Source organism: Cygnus atratus, chromosome 34 (assembly GCF_013377495.2).
Source record: "Cygnus atratus isolate AKBS03 ecotype Queensland, Australia chromosome 34, CAtr_DNAZoo_HiC_assembly, whole genome shotgun sequence".
NCBI classification, from domain to species: domain Eukaryota; kingdom Metazoa; phylum Chordata; class Aves; order Anseriformes; family Anatidae; genus Cygnus; species Cygnus atratus.
Genome location: NC_066395.1, coordinates 595,677 through 610,006, shown reverse-complemented (window position 1 = coordinate 610,006; position 14,330 = coordinate 595,677). Strand labels below are relative to the sequence as shown.

The following is a 14,330-nucleotide window of genomic DNA, read 5'->3' as shown; positions in this document are numbered from 1 at the left end:
TACAGCAGCACTGGAAGAGGTGTTGAGGCTTCTGGGTTTGCCCTGAGCAGCCCCTCTTGTTACTGTGGTGCGAGCAGGGAGGCCAGCTGTGATCCAGGGCTGCACAGTGCCTGCTGCTGCCTGCAGTCAGAGGGACGCGACTGCAGAGAGAACAGGAATGTCACCAAGGTACATGAGGGCTAACCCAAATACAAGAGCAGAAGAGAACAATGTGGAAGCCAAAAGAGAGCAGCAGTGAAAAGGCCACATCCTGCTGCTGGCCATGGCCATGGCTCCAGGGAAGCAGCAGCCCCGACCCAAAGGCAGCAGAGAGGCAGAGCCCAGCGGGCAGTGAGGGGCAGCCCCGAGGGCCACCGGGGCTGCTCCTCCATGTGGCAGCTGGGCTCTAGGCCCTGAGCCTCTCCTGTGTGCTGGGGCTGCTCCCCCAGCTCCAGAAGAGATGGGAAGAGATGGCAGCTGAGACCAGTGAAGTTCTGATGGATTCTTTATTGTCTTTATGTACACTGGAAGCCTGGTTTTATAGGTAGATTAGAAGATTTAGTCAAATTAATTACGAGGAAATATGCATATAAAGAATAATACCATTTAAATCAGTATCAAAATTTATGAAAAGAATAATGCAGAAAATAATATGAAAATTGGCACGTCAGTTTCTCAAATATCTTGATAGGGTTATTACTAATGGTTATATTATGATAATGTTACTAATGATAAAAATGATATGATACAAATCACAATAATGTTAACAATACTGATGCTTAAGAAGCGCATATAGAAAGTTTTCTCTCTGCAGCCTTGAGCTCCTGGTTCCTCATGCTATAGATGAGGGGGTTCACTGCTGGAGGCACCACTGAGTACAGAAGTGACACCACCAGGTCCAGGGATGGGGAAGAAATAGAGGGGGGCTTCAGGTAGGCGAACCATGGCAGTGCTGACCATCAGGGAGACCACGGCCAGGTGAGGGAGGCACATGGAAAAGGCTTTGTGCTGGCCCTGCTCAGAGGGCATCCTCAGCACTGCCCTGAAGATCTTCACATAGGACAACACAATGAAAACAAAGCAACCAAAGACTAAAGAAACATTAAACACAAGAGCCCCAACTTCCCTGAGTTAGGCATGTGAGCAAGAGAGCTTGAGGATTTGGGGGATTTCACAGAAGAACTGGTCCACAGCATTGCCTTGGCAGAGGGGCAGGGAAAATGTATTGGTAGTGTGCATCAGAGCATAGAGAACCCCACTGCCCCAGGCAGCTGCTGCCATCTGGGCACAAGCTCTGCTGCCCAGGAGGCTCCCGTAGTGCAGGGGCTTGCAGATGGCAACGTACCGGTCATAGGACATGACAGTGAGAAGGGAATACTCTGCTCCAACCAAGAAGAATAGAAAGAAGACCTGTGCAGCACATCCTTGATAGGAGATGGCCCTGGTGTCCCAGAGGGAATTGGCCATGGCTTTGGGCAGAGTGGTGGAGATGCAGCCCAGGTCGAGGAGGGCGAGGTTGAGGAGGAAGAAGTACATGGGGGTGTGGAGGCAGTGGTCGCAGGCTACGGCGGTGAGGATGAGGCCGTTGCCCAGGAGGGCAGCCAGGTAGATGCCCAGGAAGAGCGCGAAGTGCAGGAGCTGCAGCTCCCGCGTGTCTGTGAATGCCAGCAGGAGGAACTTGGTGATGGAGCTGCTGTTGGGCATTTTCTGACATTGGCCACAGATGTCTGTTGAAGAGGATAAGGCAGAAAAAAGAAGAGACTTCTCTGAGGAAAACCTACTGCGTATCTTAGAGCACTCTCATCCCAAGCCTCTCTCTTTGCAGGAGAACATTTCTGCAGCTCTCTTGCTTGATCTCTACCTGGTGCTGTTTGAGAGTGGCAGGGACTGGGAGCAGGGACTGCTGTCAGCTCCAGAGGAGTCCCTCCTGCCATGAAGCAGGCAGGAAGCAGGAACATGGGGGAAACTCAAGTTCAGTCCACTTATCAGATCCATGAACTTTGCAGCGTTGTTGCAAAGAACACATCCAACCACAGTGTAGAGCAAGGCAGATTTTCTTTTGCTTAGGACAATGATCACACTCTTGTGTTTCCAAAGAAGTGCAGACAACTTAAAGCAGAGAAGCCCCAGTCCAAATGCAGCTGGACAGGATCCTCACCTTGTTTCCAGGTGTCTGAGGAGGCTCTCAGCTCTTCCCTCCTAACCAGGGGTGCAGAGGCCTCACTCCAGCTGCCCACAGACAGCCATCCAGCACCACGGACATGGCCTTTGCATGGAGGTGCCTTCTTCTTGGGGCACCTGGATAACACAAGGATGCCATGAGAGAGCGGCATTAGCTGGAGAACAGCCTGCAGCCCAGGAGTATGCCCCACAGACAGAGCTGGATTTCCACAAGCTGGGGTGTCCCAGAATTGCAGCTGCAACCCCTGCAATGTCTGGAGGATGCCTGGCCACTCTGCTCTTGGCTGACCAAGGGCAGCTAGGTTAGGACACTCCATGTGGCTTCTGCCAGATTTCCTCACCTCACAGTGCAATCCAGCAGGACTCTCAAAGCCTACTGCATTGCCCACTACCCTCCCAGAAACAAGACCCAGGAGGAGACCCTTCCAGGATGTGCAGCTGCATGGCCCTGCAGCCACAGACTTCCCTTGTCAAGGGCTGTGCAGATTTCTCCTGCAGTCAGCTCTCAGCATCCTCCCACCCCCAACTGCCTCCAAGCCCTCTCTCCTTCTCTCCTCTCTGTGTCTCTGCTGCGGTCAGAGCCCCCAGCCCTGCTGCGCTGTGCAGAGGATCTGCTCCTGGGCAGAGCTGTCTCTCTGCACCAGGGCCCTCTTGCCAGGAGCTCCCATTGGGCCCAGGAGCCCGGCCCAGCTCAGCAGCAGAGGCCCAGCCCAAGGCATTGGAATCACCCCTCTGGGGGCTTTGGTGATGAGCCCATGAACCTCAGGCTCTGAGGGCCAATTGAAGAAATCTCTAGAAGTCCAAGTCAGATGCAAGTTTCCTGCAGTGTTCCCCTTAGTGCCAGGACTGACACAGCCTCCCTTGGAGCTCGTTAGAGCAGAACATTGGAGGCAGTGAGGGCAAGTAGATAAAGGCAATGTTAAAGTGACACTGATGTGTAGGAAAGTATGTGTTTCACTACACAAGGGTTCAGACAATGATGAATGAATTTTGATGGCACGAAGCAAAGTGTAGTGGTGATAGCACCAGGCAAGCACAGCAGTGATGGAACCAGAGCTGGCCTCAGCAACAACAACCCAACACCACAGACCAGCTCTGTTGTCCTGAATGACTGTGATGACAGATGTAGCTCAAAGCCATGGAGTAACTACAATCACCAGAGGTTTTGGAGGGATGGCTTTCCCACAATATGACAGGACCCATCAGAGAGGAGGACATACTGCTTGTAATTTTCTGGGAGTTTATTAAACAGTGCGGCCTCTTCAGCACATCCCACCTCCTCCTTTGGCAATATTTCCAAGTCCCTGCCCTCTGGCCAGTCCACGATTACTTCCAAGATTGTAGGACTGGGGTTTCCTACTGAGCCCGCTCTGAAATCAGTGTGACCCACTCACTCCATGCAGCATCAGGTGTATGATGTGTGGAGGGGACACTCCCTTTGAACATCCAGCCAAATGGCAGCAGTTGGGGTGCCAAGAGGAGATGTGCATCAGCACCAACCACTTCTGAAGCAGCTCAAACCCCTTCATATGCTGCCAAGATCTCTTCTTTGGTTGGGCTGTAGTGGTTGGAATAGTCCTCACTGTCCCTGAATCCAGAACCCGAGGGGTTAACCTCGAGTGTCCCCTGGTGCTTTCTGCCAGAGGCTCCAGGTGGGGCCATTCTCCCTGGCTGCGGTGTACAGCACGTCTTTTACACCTTGTCCTGCTCAAACTAGTCCCAGGACCACTGCAGGAACTATCTCCCATTTTAATTTTTCACAGGTTTGTTGTTGCTCAGGGCCCCATTTCAAATCATTCTTCTTCCAGGGTCACCAAACAGATTGGGCTAACAATCAGATGGAAATTTGGAATGTGCTTTCTCCAAAACCCCAAGATGCCTAAGAAAGCTTGTGTTTCCTTTTTGTTAGTTGGTGGAGACATAGCTGTTACTTTGGTGATCACATCCATTGGGATCTGACAACATCCATCTTGCCATTTTATTCCTAAAAACTGCATCTCCTGTGCAGGTCCCTTGACCTTAGTTTGTTTTGGGGTAAAAACAGCTTTCAGAAGGATTTGAAATATTTTCGTCCTCTTCTCAAATGCTTCTTCTGCTGTGTTGCCCCACATGATGATGCCATCAATGTATTGCAGGTGTTCAGGAGCTTCCCCCGGTTCCAGGGCAGTCTGGATCAGTCCATGGCAAATGGTAGGGCTGTTTCCAGCCCTGGGCCAGTCAATTCCAGGTGGACTGAACACCCCTCCAACTGAAGCAAACTGCAGCCTTCACTCTGCTGCCAAAGGAATGGAGTTAAAATACATTAGTGATATCAAGTGTGGCATAGCACTTGCCTGCCTTTGACTCCCAGTTCATATTGAAGTTCTAGCATGTCCGGCACTGCAGCACTCAGCAGTGGTGTGACTTCATTCACATCATGATATTCCACTTAGTCTCCAGTCTCCGTTAGACCTTCACACTGGCCATATGGGACTATTAAAGGGTGAGCGAGTCTTGCTGATCACTCCTTGGCTCTCCAGGCGATGAACCAGCTCATGGATGGGAATCAGGGAGTCTTGGTTACTGCAATACTGCCTCAGGTGCATGGCTGTGATAGTGATCATCACCAGCTTTTCTTCAACCCTCAGCAATCCTACAACAGAAGGATCTTCCAAGAGACTGGGCAAGGTAGACAACTGTTTAATGTCCTCTGTCTCCACAGCAGCTCTGCTAAAAGCCCACGGGTAAACTTTTGGATCTTTGAGGTAACCTCTCCTGAGGTAGTCTATGTCAAGGATGCACATAGTCTCTGGGCCAGGCCCAAAGGGGTGCTTTTGCCATTCCTTCCCAGTTAGACTCACTTCAGTCTCCAGTACAGTTAACTGTTGGGATCCCAGTGTCACTCCAGAAATACAGATGGGTTCTGCCACTCTTTAGCTTGATAGCATCACAGTACACTGTGCTCCAGTGTCCACTAATGCCTTATACTTTTATGGGTCTGATGTGCCAGGCTGTTGAATCCACACAGTCCAATAAACCCGACTGACCCCTTACTCCCCCTGGCTGGAGGCAGGACCCCTCTAGTCCTGCTCCTAGTATCCATTACTATGTCAGGAGGACTGCCTTGCCAGAAACTGGAGCATCAGAAGAATCCCTTTTTGTGATTGGTTTTCCTTGCAATTCATGTATCCATGCCTCTAGGGTCGAGGCAGATTTTCCATCCCATTTTCTCAAGTCCTCTCCATGGTCACACAGGTAAAACCACAGGGTGGCACATGGTGTGTACCCACTATATTCCCTTTCTTAAGCAGAGGGACACTTACTCCTAGTAGCATAGGTATTGGTTTCTTCAGGTGGGGAGGAAGATGTATTCTCGTTAACTTGGTGGAAATCTAGAGAAAGATTCTTGACAGCTGAGAGACAGGCCCATAGGGAAGAAGAGAGACTTTCTTCGTACTGCCAGAGTTGGCTAGCTGATTAATCCACCGTGGGTTTCTCTTGGCCTTTCCATGCTATTTCTGTCAATGAGTTGGCATATATTGGTTGTGTAATCTGTACAGTTTTCAACCACATGGGTCAAGTGCACTTCATCTGGATCTTTGGATAGCTGTTGTCTAGGTTTCTCCTTTCACCTTCAGCACAGCCAAGTCCATCAGGTACGGGATAGCCCTGTTGATGGTCATCCACTTGTCTGGTTGACATATAAGATCTTCCTTCAAGGGATACCTTTCATTCACACCTGACTGGAGTTAAGTTCCCTGTACCTTTTTTTCAATCGCTTTGTCAATCACCCCTTCCCTAAAGGGGGATCCCAGGTGCTTGGTTTCCCTGCCCTCTAATTCCAGGCTATTGGCCTCTTTCTCCCAGCACCGGAGCAGACAGATGACAGTGTGCTCGGCTAAATGATGGCTTGATGTCTGAAATCTTTTCACATATCTCATAGCTCACCCTGGGATAGGGATCCTGTGGTTAATCTCTTCTTCTTCGTCCTCCTGCTTCCATGATGGTCCAATTTTGGAGTAGCCTGCTTCATCTTCTTCTTCCTCCTTTTTTGTTTGGGTAGGCATTTCGTTCCATTTAGAAAACAAAAACAAAAACAACTGACTTTCATGTCCATTGTTGTCTCTTGCATATAGGAGCAACTGATAGTGGCACAGGTTGGTTTTCTGGCCCTGACACAGTGAAAACTTAATAACCAAAGTTATTAAGCAGGTATTCTTTATTACGGCCTCGGGTGTGTGGGGGATTGCTCTGCCTAACACACACACCAAGGGTTACTGGCAGTGTGCTTATATTAGTGGGATAAATACATATTCATTTCCTGTAAGTCTCTTGCATATTCATCAGGTCTCCAAAGAATCATTAACATAGGTTCCCACCCCTATTTGCATATGTACTGGAGTCCTTGGGTGGTTGTCGGGCATACTCTGGTGGTCTTTTGATGAAGGCCAGAACTCTTCTTCACTGCTAAACTTCTGACCTTCCCTTTTTTTGACAGACTTCATCAGTCAAGCCAGTTCTTGCTGGTTCCATTATCTATGCATACAGTTTTTTACTCCCTTATCTTTGGGGTCGTTAACATACAATTGTGCTAGCTAAGACCTACAGAATCAACATCCTTTATCTCGTTCCCTGTCTCAGCCCAGACATGGGGCCCATCACAGGGTCTGGAGTGGTTGCAGTTTGTGTCACAGGTGCTGGAGTGTCTGCAGGGTCTGTTGTAGGAGGTGGAGCGTGTGCATGGCCTGTCACAGGGTTGGAGCGGCTGCTGGGTCTCTTACAAGAGTTGGAGTGTCTGTAGGGACTGTCACAGGTTTTGGAGTTTCTGTAGGGGCTGTCACAAGGGCTGTTGTAACTGTGGGGCCCATGTCAGGAGATGGAGTGGCTGCAGGGCCTGTCACACAAGTTGGAGTGGCTGCATGGACTATCACAGGAGTTGGAGTGCTTGCAGGGCCTCTCACAGGGATTGGAGTGGCTTCAGGGACTGTCACAGTAAGTTGCAGTGGCTGCAGGGTGTGTGGTAGGTATTGGAGTGGCTGCAGGGCTCATCTCTGTGGCTGCAGGGCCTTTCAGAGGAGTTGGAGTAGCTGCAGGGCCCCTTGCAGGTGTTGGAGTGGCTGCAGGGCCAGTCACAGGCGGAGTGGCTGCAGGATCTCTCACAGGTTTTGGGTGGTGTTGATTGAGACTTGGTAAGCATAGGCCAAGACCAAGCATGTTCCAGCGATTTGTGTCTCTTTGGAATTCCCAGGGTGATGACACATCTTTTTCAAGCATTTCAACAGTTTTTTAGGATTCTACACTTGCTCAAGGGTGAAGTTCCAAAGCACTGGAGGTGACCACTGCTGTAGGTGCCTGCCCATATCCTCCCACACTTCCTGCTACTCCTAACTCTCTTGCCTTGGGACAGATCCCTTAATGGCATTCTTAAGCACTTGTTTAAACAAAAGCTGAAAGACATTCACCTGACATCACAACAGGAACATGCTGGTTTGACCATCCCAAGTATATTCAAAGCTTTGCAGAGCTATTGTAACTAACCTGGAGGAGAAGGGGGAGGTGAAGGAGAAAAGGGGAGTGAAGAAGTGATGCCCATTGTTGTTCCCTTCCTCCCACTGCCCTCCCCGATTGACTTCCTGAGGAGAAAAGGTCAAGAGTGTAATTCTTAATAGCTTCTGATATATGGTTCGCAAGGTATGGAAGGGATGGCAATGCCCAGTACAAGTACAAGATTAGCCTCATGACCAATAATTTTATCCTATTATAAGTCAGTGTTAGCCAACAGCAAAAGAATAACCTTAAACCCACACCCAGAACAGGCCCAAGATCAAAAAAATCAACATTGTGATCAGCAACTCTTAAATTGGTGTAATGCTTATAACAATTTTTTTTTAACATGCTCTGTCATCTCAAACTTTGTGCCACATGCTAGGCACCAAAAATACTGACATGGTTTAAGCCGGCAGGCAGCTCAGAACTAAAGTGCTGTTCACCCCCTCCCCGCAGACAGTGGGATGGAGTAGAGAATTAGGAAGGGAAAAAAAAAGTAAAGCTCATGGGTTGAGATAAAGACAGTTTAATAGGACAAAAAAGGAAGACAAAGAATAATAATGATAATTATAACATATTATTTTTATGGAATTATTTATTATTATATACGATATTGTTTGTAGTAGTAGTAGTTGTACTGTTAACAACTTACATGGAGAAGGCTGAGGTACTAAACAAGTTCTTTGCCTCAGTCTTCACTGCCAGTCAGGCTTCCCAAGTCTCTGGTTTCCTTGAACCTGAAGATGGAGGCTGGGGGAGCAAAGTCCCACCTGCTGTAAGCGAAGAGCAGGTTCAAGACCACCTGATGAAACTCAACATGTACGGGTCTATGGGGCCTGATGACATGCATCCCAGGGTACTGAAGGAATTGGCTGATGTAGTTGCCAAGCCTCTCTCCATCATATCTGAAAAGTCCTGGCAGTCAGGTGAAGTCCCTAGAGACTGGAAAAAGAAAAATATCACTCCCCTTTTTATAAAGGGTAGAAAGGAGGACCCATGGAACTACAGAATGGTGAGCCTCACCTCTGTGCCTGGCAAGATCATGGAAAAGATCCTCCTGGAATCAATGTCAAGGCATATGCAAGACAAAGAGGTGATCTCAGACAGCCAGCATGGCTTCACCAAAGGGTAAATCATGCCTGACCAGTCTGGTGGCTTTCCACAATGGAGTGATCACATCAGACAACAAGGGAAGACCAACCGATGTCATCTACTTGAATTTCTGTAAGACCTTTGACACGGTCCCACATGACATCCTGGTCTCCAAATTGGAGAGATACGCATTTGATGGGTGCACCATTGAGTGGATAAGGAGTTGGCTTGAAGGTCACACCCAGAGAGCAGTGGTCAATGGCTCTATGTCCAAGTGGAGGCTGGTGATGAGTGGTGTACCTTAGGGGTTTGTCCTGGGACCGGTACTGTTTAATATCTTTATCAATGACATAGACAGTGGGGTTGAGTGCACCCTCAGCAAGCGTGCAGATGACACCAAGCTGAGAGGTGTAGTTGATGCAACAGAGGAACGGATGCTGTCCAAAGGGTCCTGGACAAGCGTGAAATCTGGGCCCCTGTGAACCTAAGGAAGTTCAACAAGTCCAAGTGCAAGGTGCTGCACCTGGGCTGGGGAAATCCCAGACAGGAGGATAGGCTGGGAGAAGAACTCATTGAGAGCAGCCCTGCAGAGAAGGATTTGGGGGTTCTGCTGGATGGAAAGCTCAACATGAGCCAGCAGTGTGTGCTTGTAGCCCAGAAGGCCAGCTGTACCCTGGGCTGCATCAAGAGAGGAGTGGGCAGCAGGTGGAGGCAGGTGATTGTCCCCATCTGTTCTGCGATTGTGAGGCCCCACTTGGAGTCCTGTGTCCAGGTCTGGAGCCCCCAGCACAAGAAGGATGTGGATCCGTTAGAACAGGTCCAGAGGAGGGCCATGAAGATGATCAAGGGGCTGGAGCACCTCTCCTATGAAGAAGAAAGGCTGAGAGAGCTGGGGCTGTTCAGCCTGGAGAAGAGAAAGCCCCTGGGTGACCTCTTTGTGGTCTTTCAGTACTTAAAGGGGGCTTATAAAAAAGATGGAGAGTGATTCTTTTCTGAAGGACCTCACAATCCCTGCCCTGCCCCAAGGAGACAAACAGCTGAAGTTAGGGGTAGGAGTGGGGTTGAAGATGAGATGTGCTCTGTGTGTAGTGGAGGGCTTTGGGGGTTAGGAGTTCAATTTAACATTTAGAGATTAGAGGTCAACTGCTTGGGCTAATGGAATGGCTAATGGAATGGCAAGGGCTTTGAGGGAGGGATTGGTGGGATTGCTCAAGATGCCTACTCAAGGTGTAGGATAAGGGCAAGCTTTGTGGGTTAGAGTTTTGTTTAGTTCTTGGTTGAGGGCTAGGGTTAAGTCTGGCATTTTAATTCTTGACTAGGCATAATCATCCTTCTGCTCGTGCTTCTAGCAGAAAATGGGTTTGACATCTGCCTTTTCTGAGTCCCAAGGAATGTTGTTGATCAATTTGTCCTTTCCCAGCTCTTTGAGACAGGTCTTATGACTACGTCAGCAGCTCAACTAGCACCTTTCCCACCCTTCCCACATCACCTCTGTTCAACCTGAGGATGATGAAGGTTTGGGAAAAGGCTTGGTTAAAATCTCTGAGGAGGGCTGTGTTGTGGTTTAACCCGGCCGGCAGCTAAGCACCACACAGCCATTTGCTCCCCCTCCTCCCTCCCTCTCTGGGATAGGGGAGAGAATCAGGAAAATGAAGCCTGTGGGTTGAGATAGAGACAGTTTATTAGGACAGAAAAGAAAGGAAAATAATAATAATTATAATAATAATACTGGTAATAATGTATACAAAACAAGTGATGCACAATGCAATTGCTCACCACCCACTGACCGATGCCCAGCCTATCTCTGAGCAGCTGCCCCCCCCACCCCAGCTACCCACCCCTATATATTGTTTATCATGACGTCAAATGGTATGGAATATCCCTTTGGCCAGTTGGGGTCAGCTGTCCTGGGTCTGTCCCCTCCCAGCTCCTGCTGCACCCCCAGCCTGCCCGCTGGCAGGACAGAGCGAGAAGCTGAAAAGTCCTTGGCTTGGTGTAAGCACTGCTCTGCAACAATTAAAACATCAGTGTGATATCAACATTATTCTCATCCTAAATCCCAAACACGGCACTATAGCAGCAACTAGGAGATAAAATTAACTCTATCTTAGCCAAAACCAGGGCAGGCTGTTATGGGCTTCACACTGACAATGATGGCAGTATCATAGAAAACAGTGACACTAGTGAGGAGAGAGGAGCAGGTGGATAAGGCCTTGGGCATGCCAACACAGGCTTCACACACATGAAAACCACATGAGAAGGAAGAGAAAAATTGGATCCAAAATGCAGATTATGAAGGCAAAGACCATGAGAATCACCATGGCACTGCAGGAGAGCTCCAGCAAGGGGAAAAATCACAGAAGGGGTCTACAACATTGGGACCACAGAACTGTAGCTGGGAAAAGAATTAAATGGTTTCTGTGCATGAGAGAAATCCCTTGTGTTAAGGTACAGCTGCCTTCTAGAGTCACACCTTCCACTTTCGAGCCTTGCAGAGAACAGGGATGGCATACAGCCCAGGGCTGACCGTAGGACATGGCCCCAGCAGGAAGCACTCAGTTCATGCAGAAGGTGCAGCTGATAGTGCTCCACCCTCTGTGAGGAATGGGGGTTCTGTCCCCAGTCAGGAAGCTGGCCAGCATCTGGCACAGGGTGGTGGAGCTGTACAAGGTCTGCAAGGAGGACAAGTCTCCCAGAGGAAGAAGGCCATGGGCATCTGCAGGTGTTTGCTTGTAGGCACCAGCACAATGATGAGGGTGTTCCACATCCCAGTCACCATGCTGGTCATGCAAAAGAGGAAGAAGAAGTTTGTCTATGGGTAGAGGATCTTCCGGATGAACAGCTGGGGAAACTCAACAAATAGTGTCTTAGTGTCCCACTCCCCTTTCTTCACGGAAACCCTTTTAGAGCATTCTGATCCCCATCTCTTGTTAGGACACCAATAAGCAAGATGTTTCTTTCTCAGTTCCTAAAAGAAATGGTGAAGGGTGTTCGACTGGTTAAAATGATCCCTGCCTGCCATGGCTGAGGTATGCTACCGCACCATGGAAAAGGAAAGGGTTAAGGGAGGGAATCATTTGTACTGTTGTTAGAAAACCACACGCTCCAGCACAAATCACACTTCTAAAATGCTTTTCTCACATGTTCAGAGAGGAGCAGTCAGTGATGCCTTCAGTCTGCTTCAAACACCACACCCCAGGAGAGACCCTGCTGCCTTCAGGAGCTGTCAGCCCCGAGGCCTTGGGGACACCTCGAGGGAGTCCAATGGCACAGAGCAAGCAATGCCATGGTCAGGTGCTGTGCTGCTGAGCTGGGCCAGGCTCCTGCAGAATCTCGACACCGTGAGTCTCTGGCTGGAGGGCAATGCAGGTGCAGTTGCCAGAGGGGTCTTCTACAGCTGGCACATCCAATGGCTGATAGCATCTGTCAGGATGGTTCTCTCTGTTTCTGAAGTGCTTTAGAGAATGGCATTATGAGGGGGCATTTCAAGAGGAAGATCGGGGCTTGGTTTATCTGAAGGGTAAGGCTTTTTCTGCAGTCTGTGCTTTCAGATTCCTGCAGTGGAGGGAAGCCAGATTTCATGGTAATGGACTGTCAGTATTGTACAGGAGACTGAGACTCCTGGAGCATTGCACTGAGAAATCAGAATGTCAGTGATGAAATTTGTAAAGTACCTTCCCTCGTCTCACGGACTGCACCAACATCATATTTTCATCCTTTTACCCAGCTAGGTTTTATCCTAGCTGATTTTTAGGAGCTACAAACCCCCTGATACCCCCTGTCTTTGGGAGGTGTCTGCAGGCCAAAGCAGAGCACACAGCATTTGCAATGAGCATGAGCTGCCTTCTCTGCAGGCAGAGCTGTAGCAGAGGAGGGTCTGCTGAGTGTCCGTCTATCCCTCCCTGGCCTTGCCTCCTCTGGCAGCAGCATGCTGGCATTCCTCCTGGCTTCTCCACCTGTCCATGCTGCTGCTGTTCTTGTTCTCAGGCTGGCTGGGGATGGGGGTTTCACATGCCCATGGAGTGAGCCCCCGTTGTGCTTGGGGGAAGGGGAGTACGGGGACAGGGTGAGGGGTCTGGAGATATGCACTTTGAGCCTGGATTCCTCTGCTCTCAGCAGTGTCCTGGTTCTTTTCAGGTGAGGATGTGAATGTCATTGTCATACAGCTGAAAGAGATGCCAGCAGAAGAGACCAGCCTTGATGGACAGACTGGCATTCCCCTCTGAAGGATATTCTGAACTAAAGGGAGCGTCCCTTTCTCTGAAGATCCAGGTTTCACCTGGAGTGCAGCAGGAAGGAAAATATACAAAAAAGAAAAGCCTGCGGCCCTGCTTCCTTTCAGGTGAATTGGGAGCAAAAATGTGGATAATCACATATCAGGAATGAACTGAATCTGGCATTACCCTTTGTCCGTCTTTATCTGTTGCTGTAGAGCAGGATTACCTCCTGCATTACCAAAGCAGTGTCCTCTGCTCCCAGGGACACCCGCAGGCAGAACTGGACAGAACTCATGAAGGGGACCTCCATATGTGTGCATGAATTACTCCTTGTCAGATAATTCTGTTGTATTTTCTTACTGCGTTTTTCCTCCTTGGGCAAGACCCCATGAACCACACCAGCAAATGCCCAACAGCAGCTCTGTGAGCGAGTTCCTCCTGCTGGCATTCGCAGACACGCGGGAGCTGCAGCTCCTGCACTTCGCGCTCTTCCTGGGCATCTACCTGGCTGCCCTCCTGGGCAACGGCCTCATCCTCACCGCCGTAGCCTGCGACCACCGCCTCCACACCCCCATGTACTTCTTCCTCCTCAACCTCGCCCTCCTCGACCTGGGCTGCATCTCCACTACTCTCCCCAAAGCCATGGCCAATTCCCTCTGGGACACCAGGGCCATCTCCTATGCAGGATGTGCTGCACAGGTCTTCTTTCTATTCCTCTTGGTTGGAGCAGAGTATTCCCTTCTCACCGTCATGGCCTATGACCGCTATGTTGCCATCTGCAAGCCCCTGCACTACGGGAGCCTCCTGGGCAGCAGAGCTTGTGCCCAGATGGCAGCAGCTGCCTGGGGCAGTGGCTTTCTCAATGCTGTCCTGCACACGGCCAATACATTTTCCCTGCCCCTCTGCCAAGGCAATGCTGTGGACCAGTTCTTCTGTGAAATCCCCCAAATCCTCAAGCTCTCCTGCTCAAATGCCTACCTCAGGGAAGTTGGGGCTCTTCTGGTTAGTGCCTGTTTAGGTGTTGGTTGTTTTGGTTTCATTGTGTTGTCCTATGTGCAGATCTTCAGGGCCGTGCTGAGGATGCCCTCTGAGCAGGGCCGGCACAAAGCCTTTTCCACGTGCCTCCCTCACCTGGCCGTGGTCTCCCTGTATCTCAGTACTGCCATGTTTGCCTATCTGAAGCCCCCTTACATCTCCTTCCCAGCTCTAAATCTGGTGGTGTCATTTCTGTACTCGGTGGTGCCTCCAGCAGTGAACCCCATCATCTACAGTATGAGGAATAAGGAGCTCAAGGAGGCACTGAGGATGTTATTGCAATATGCATTATTTCAGTGA

At 49.8% G+C, this 14,330-nt stretch overlaps 1 protein-coding gene and 1 pseudogene across 1 annotated transcript; one reads left to right on the top strand and one right to left on the bottom strand.

Annotated features, from left to right (window-relative positions):
- Positions 1–758: 758 nt before the first annotated feature.
- On the bottom strand, positions 759–1,683 carry LOC118260995 (olfactory receptor 14C36-like; annotated as a pseudogene).
- An 11,717-nt stretch (positions 1,684–13,400) lies between these two features.
- On the top strand, positions 13,401–14,330 carry LOC118260994 (olfactory receptor 14C36-like). Its single transcript, XM_035571604.2, has one exon. The coding sequence runs from the start codon at positions 13,401–13,403 to the stop codon at positions 14,328–14,330; it is 930 nt and encodes a 309-aa protein (XP_035427497.2).

Excerpts from the sequence above, each read along its gene's own strand:
- LOC118260994 (XM_035571604.2), top strand. The coding sequence starts at position 13,401 with ATGCCCAACAGCAGCTCTGTGAGCGAGTTCCTCCTGCTGGCATTCGCA.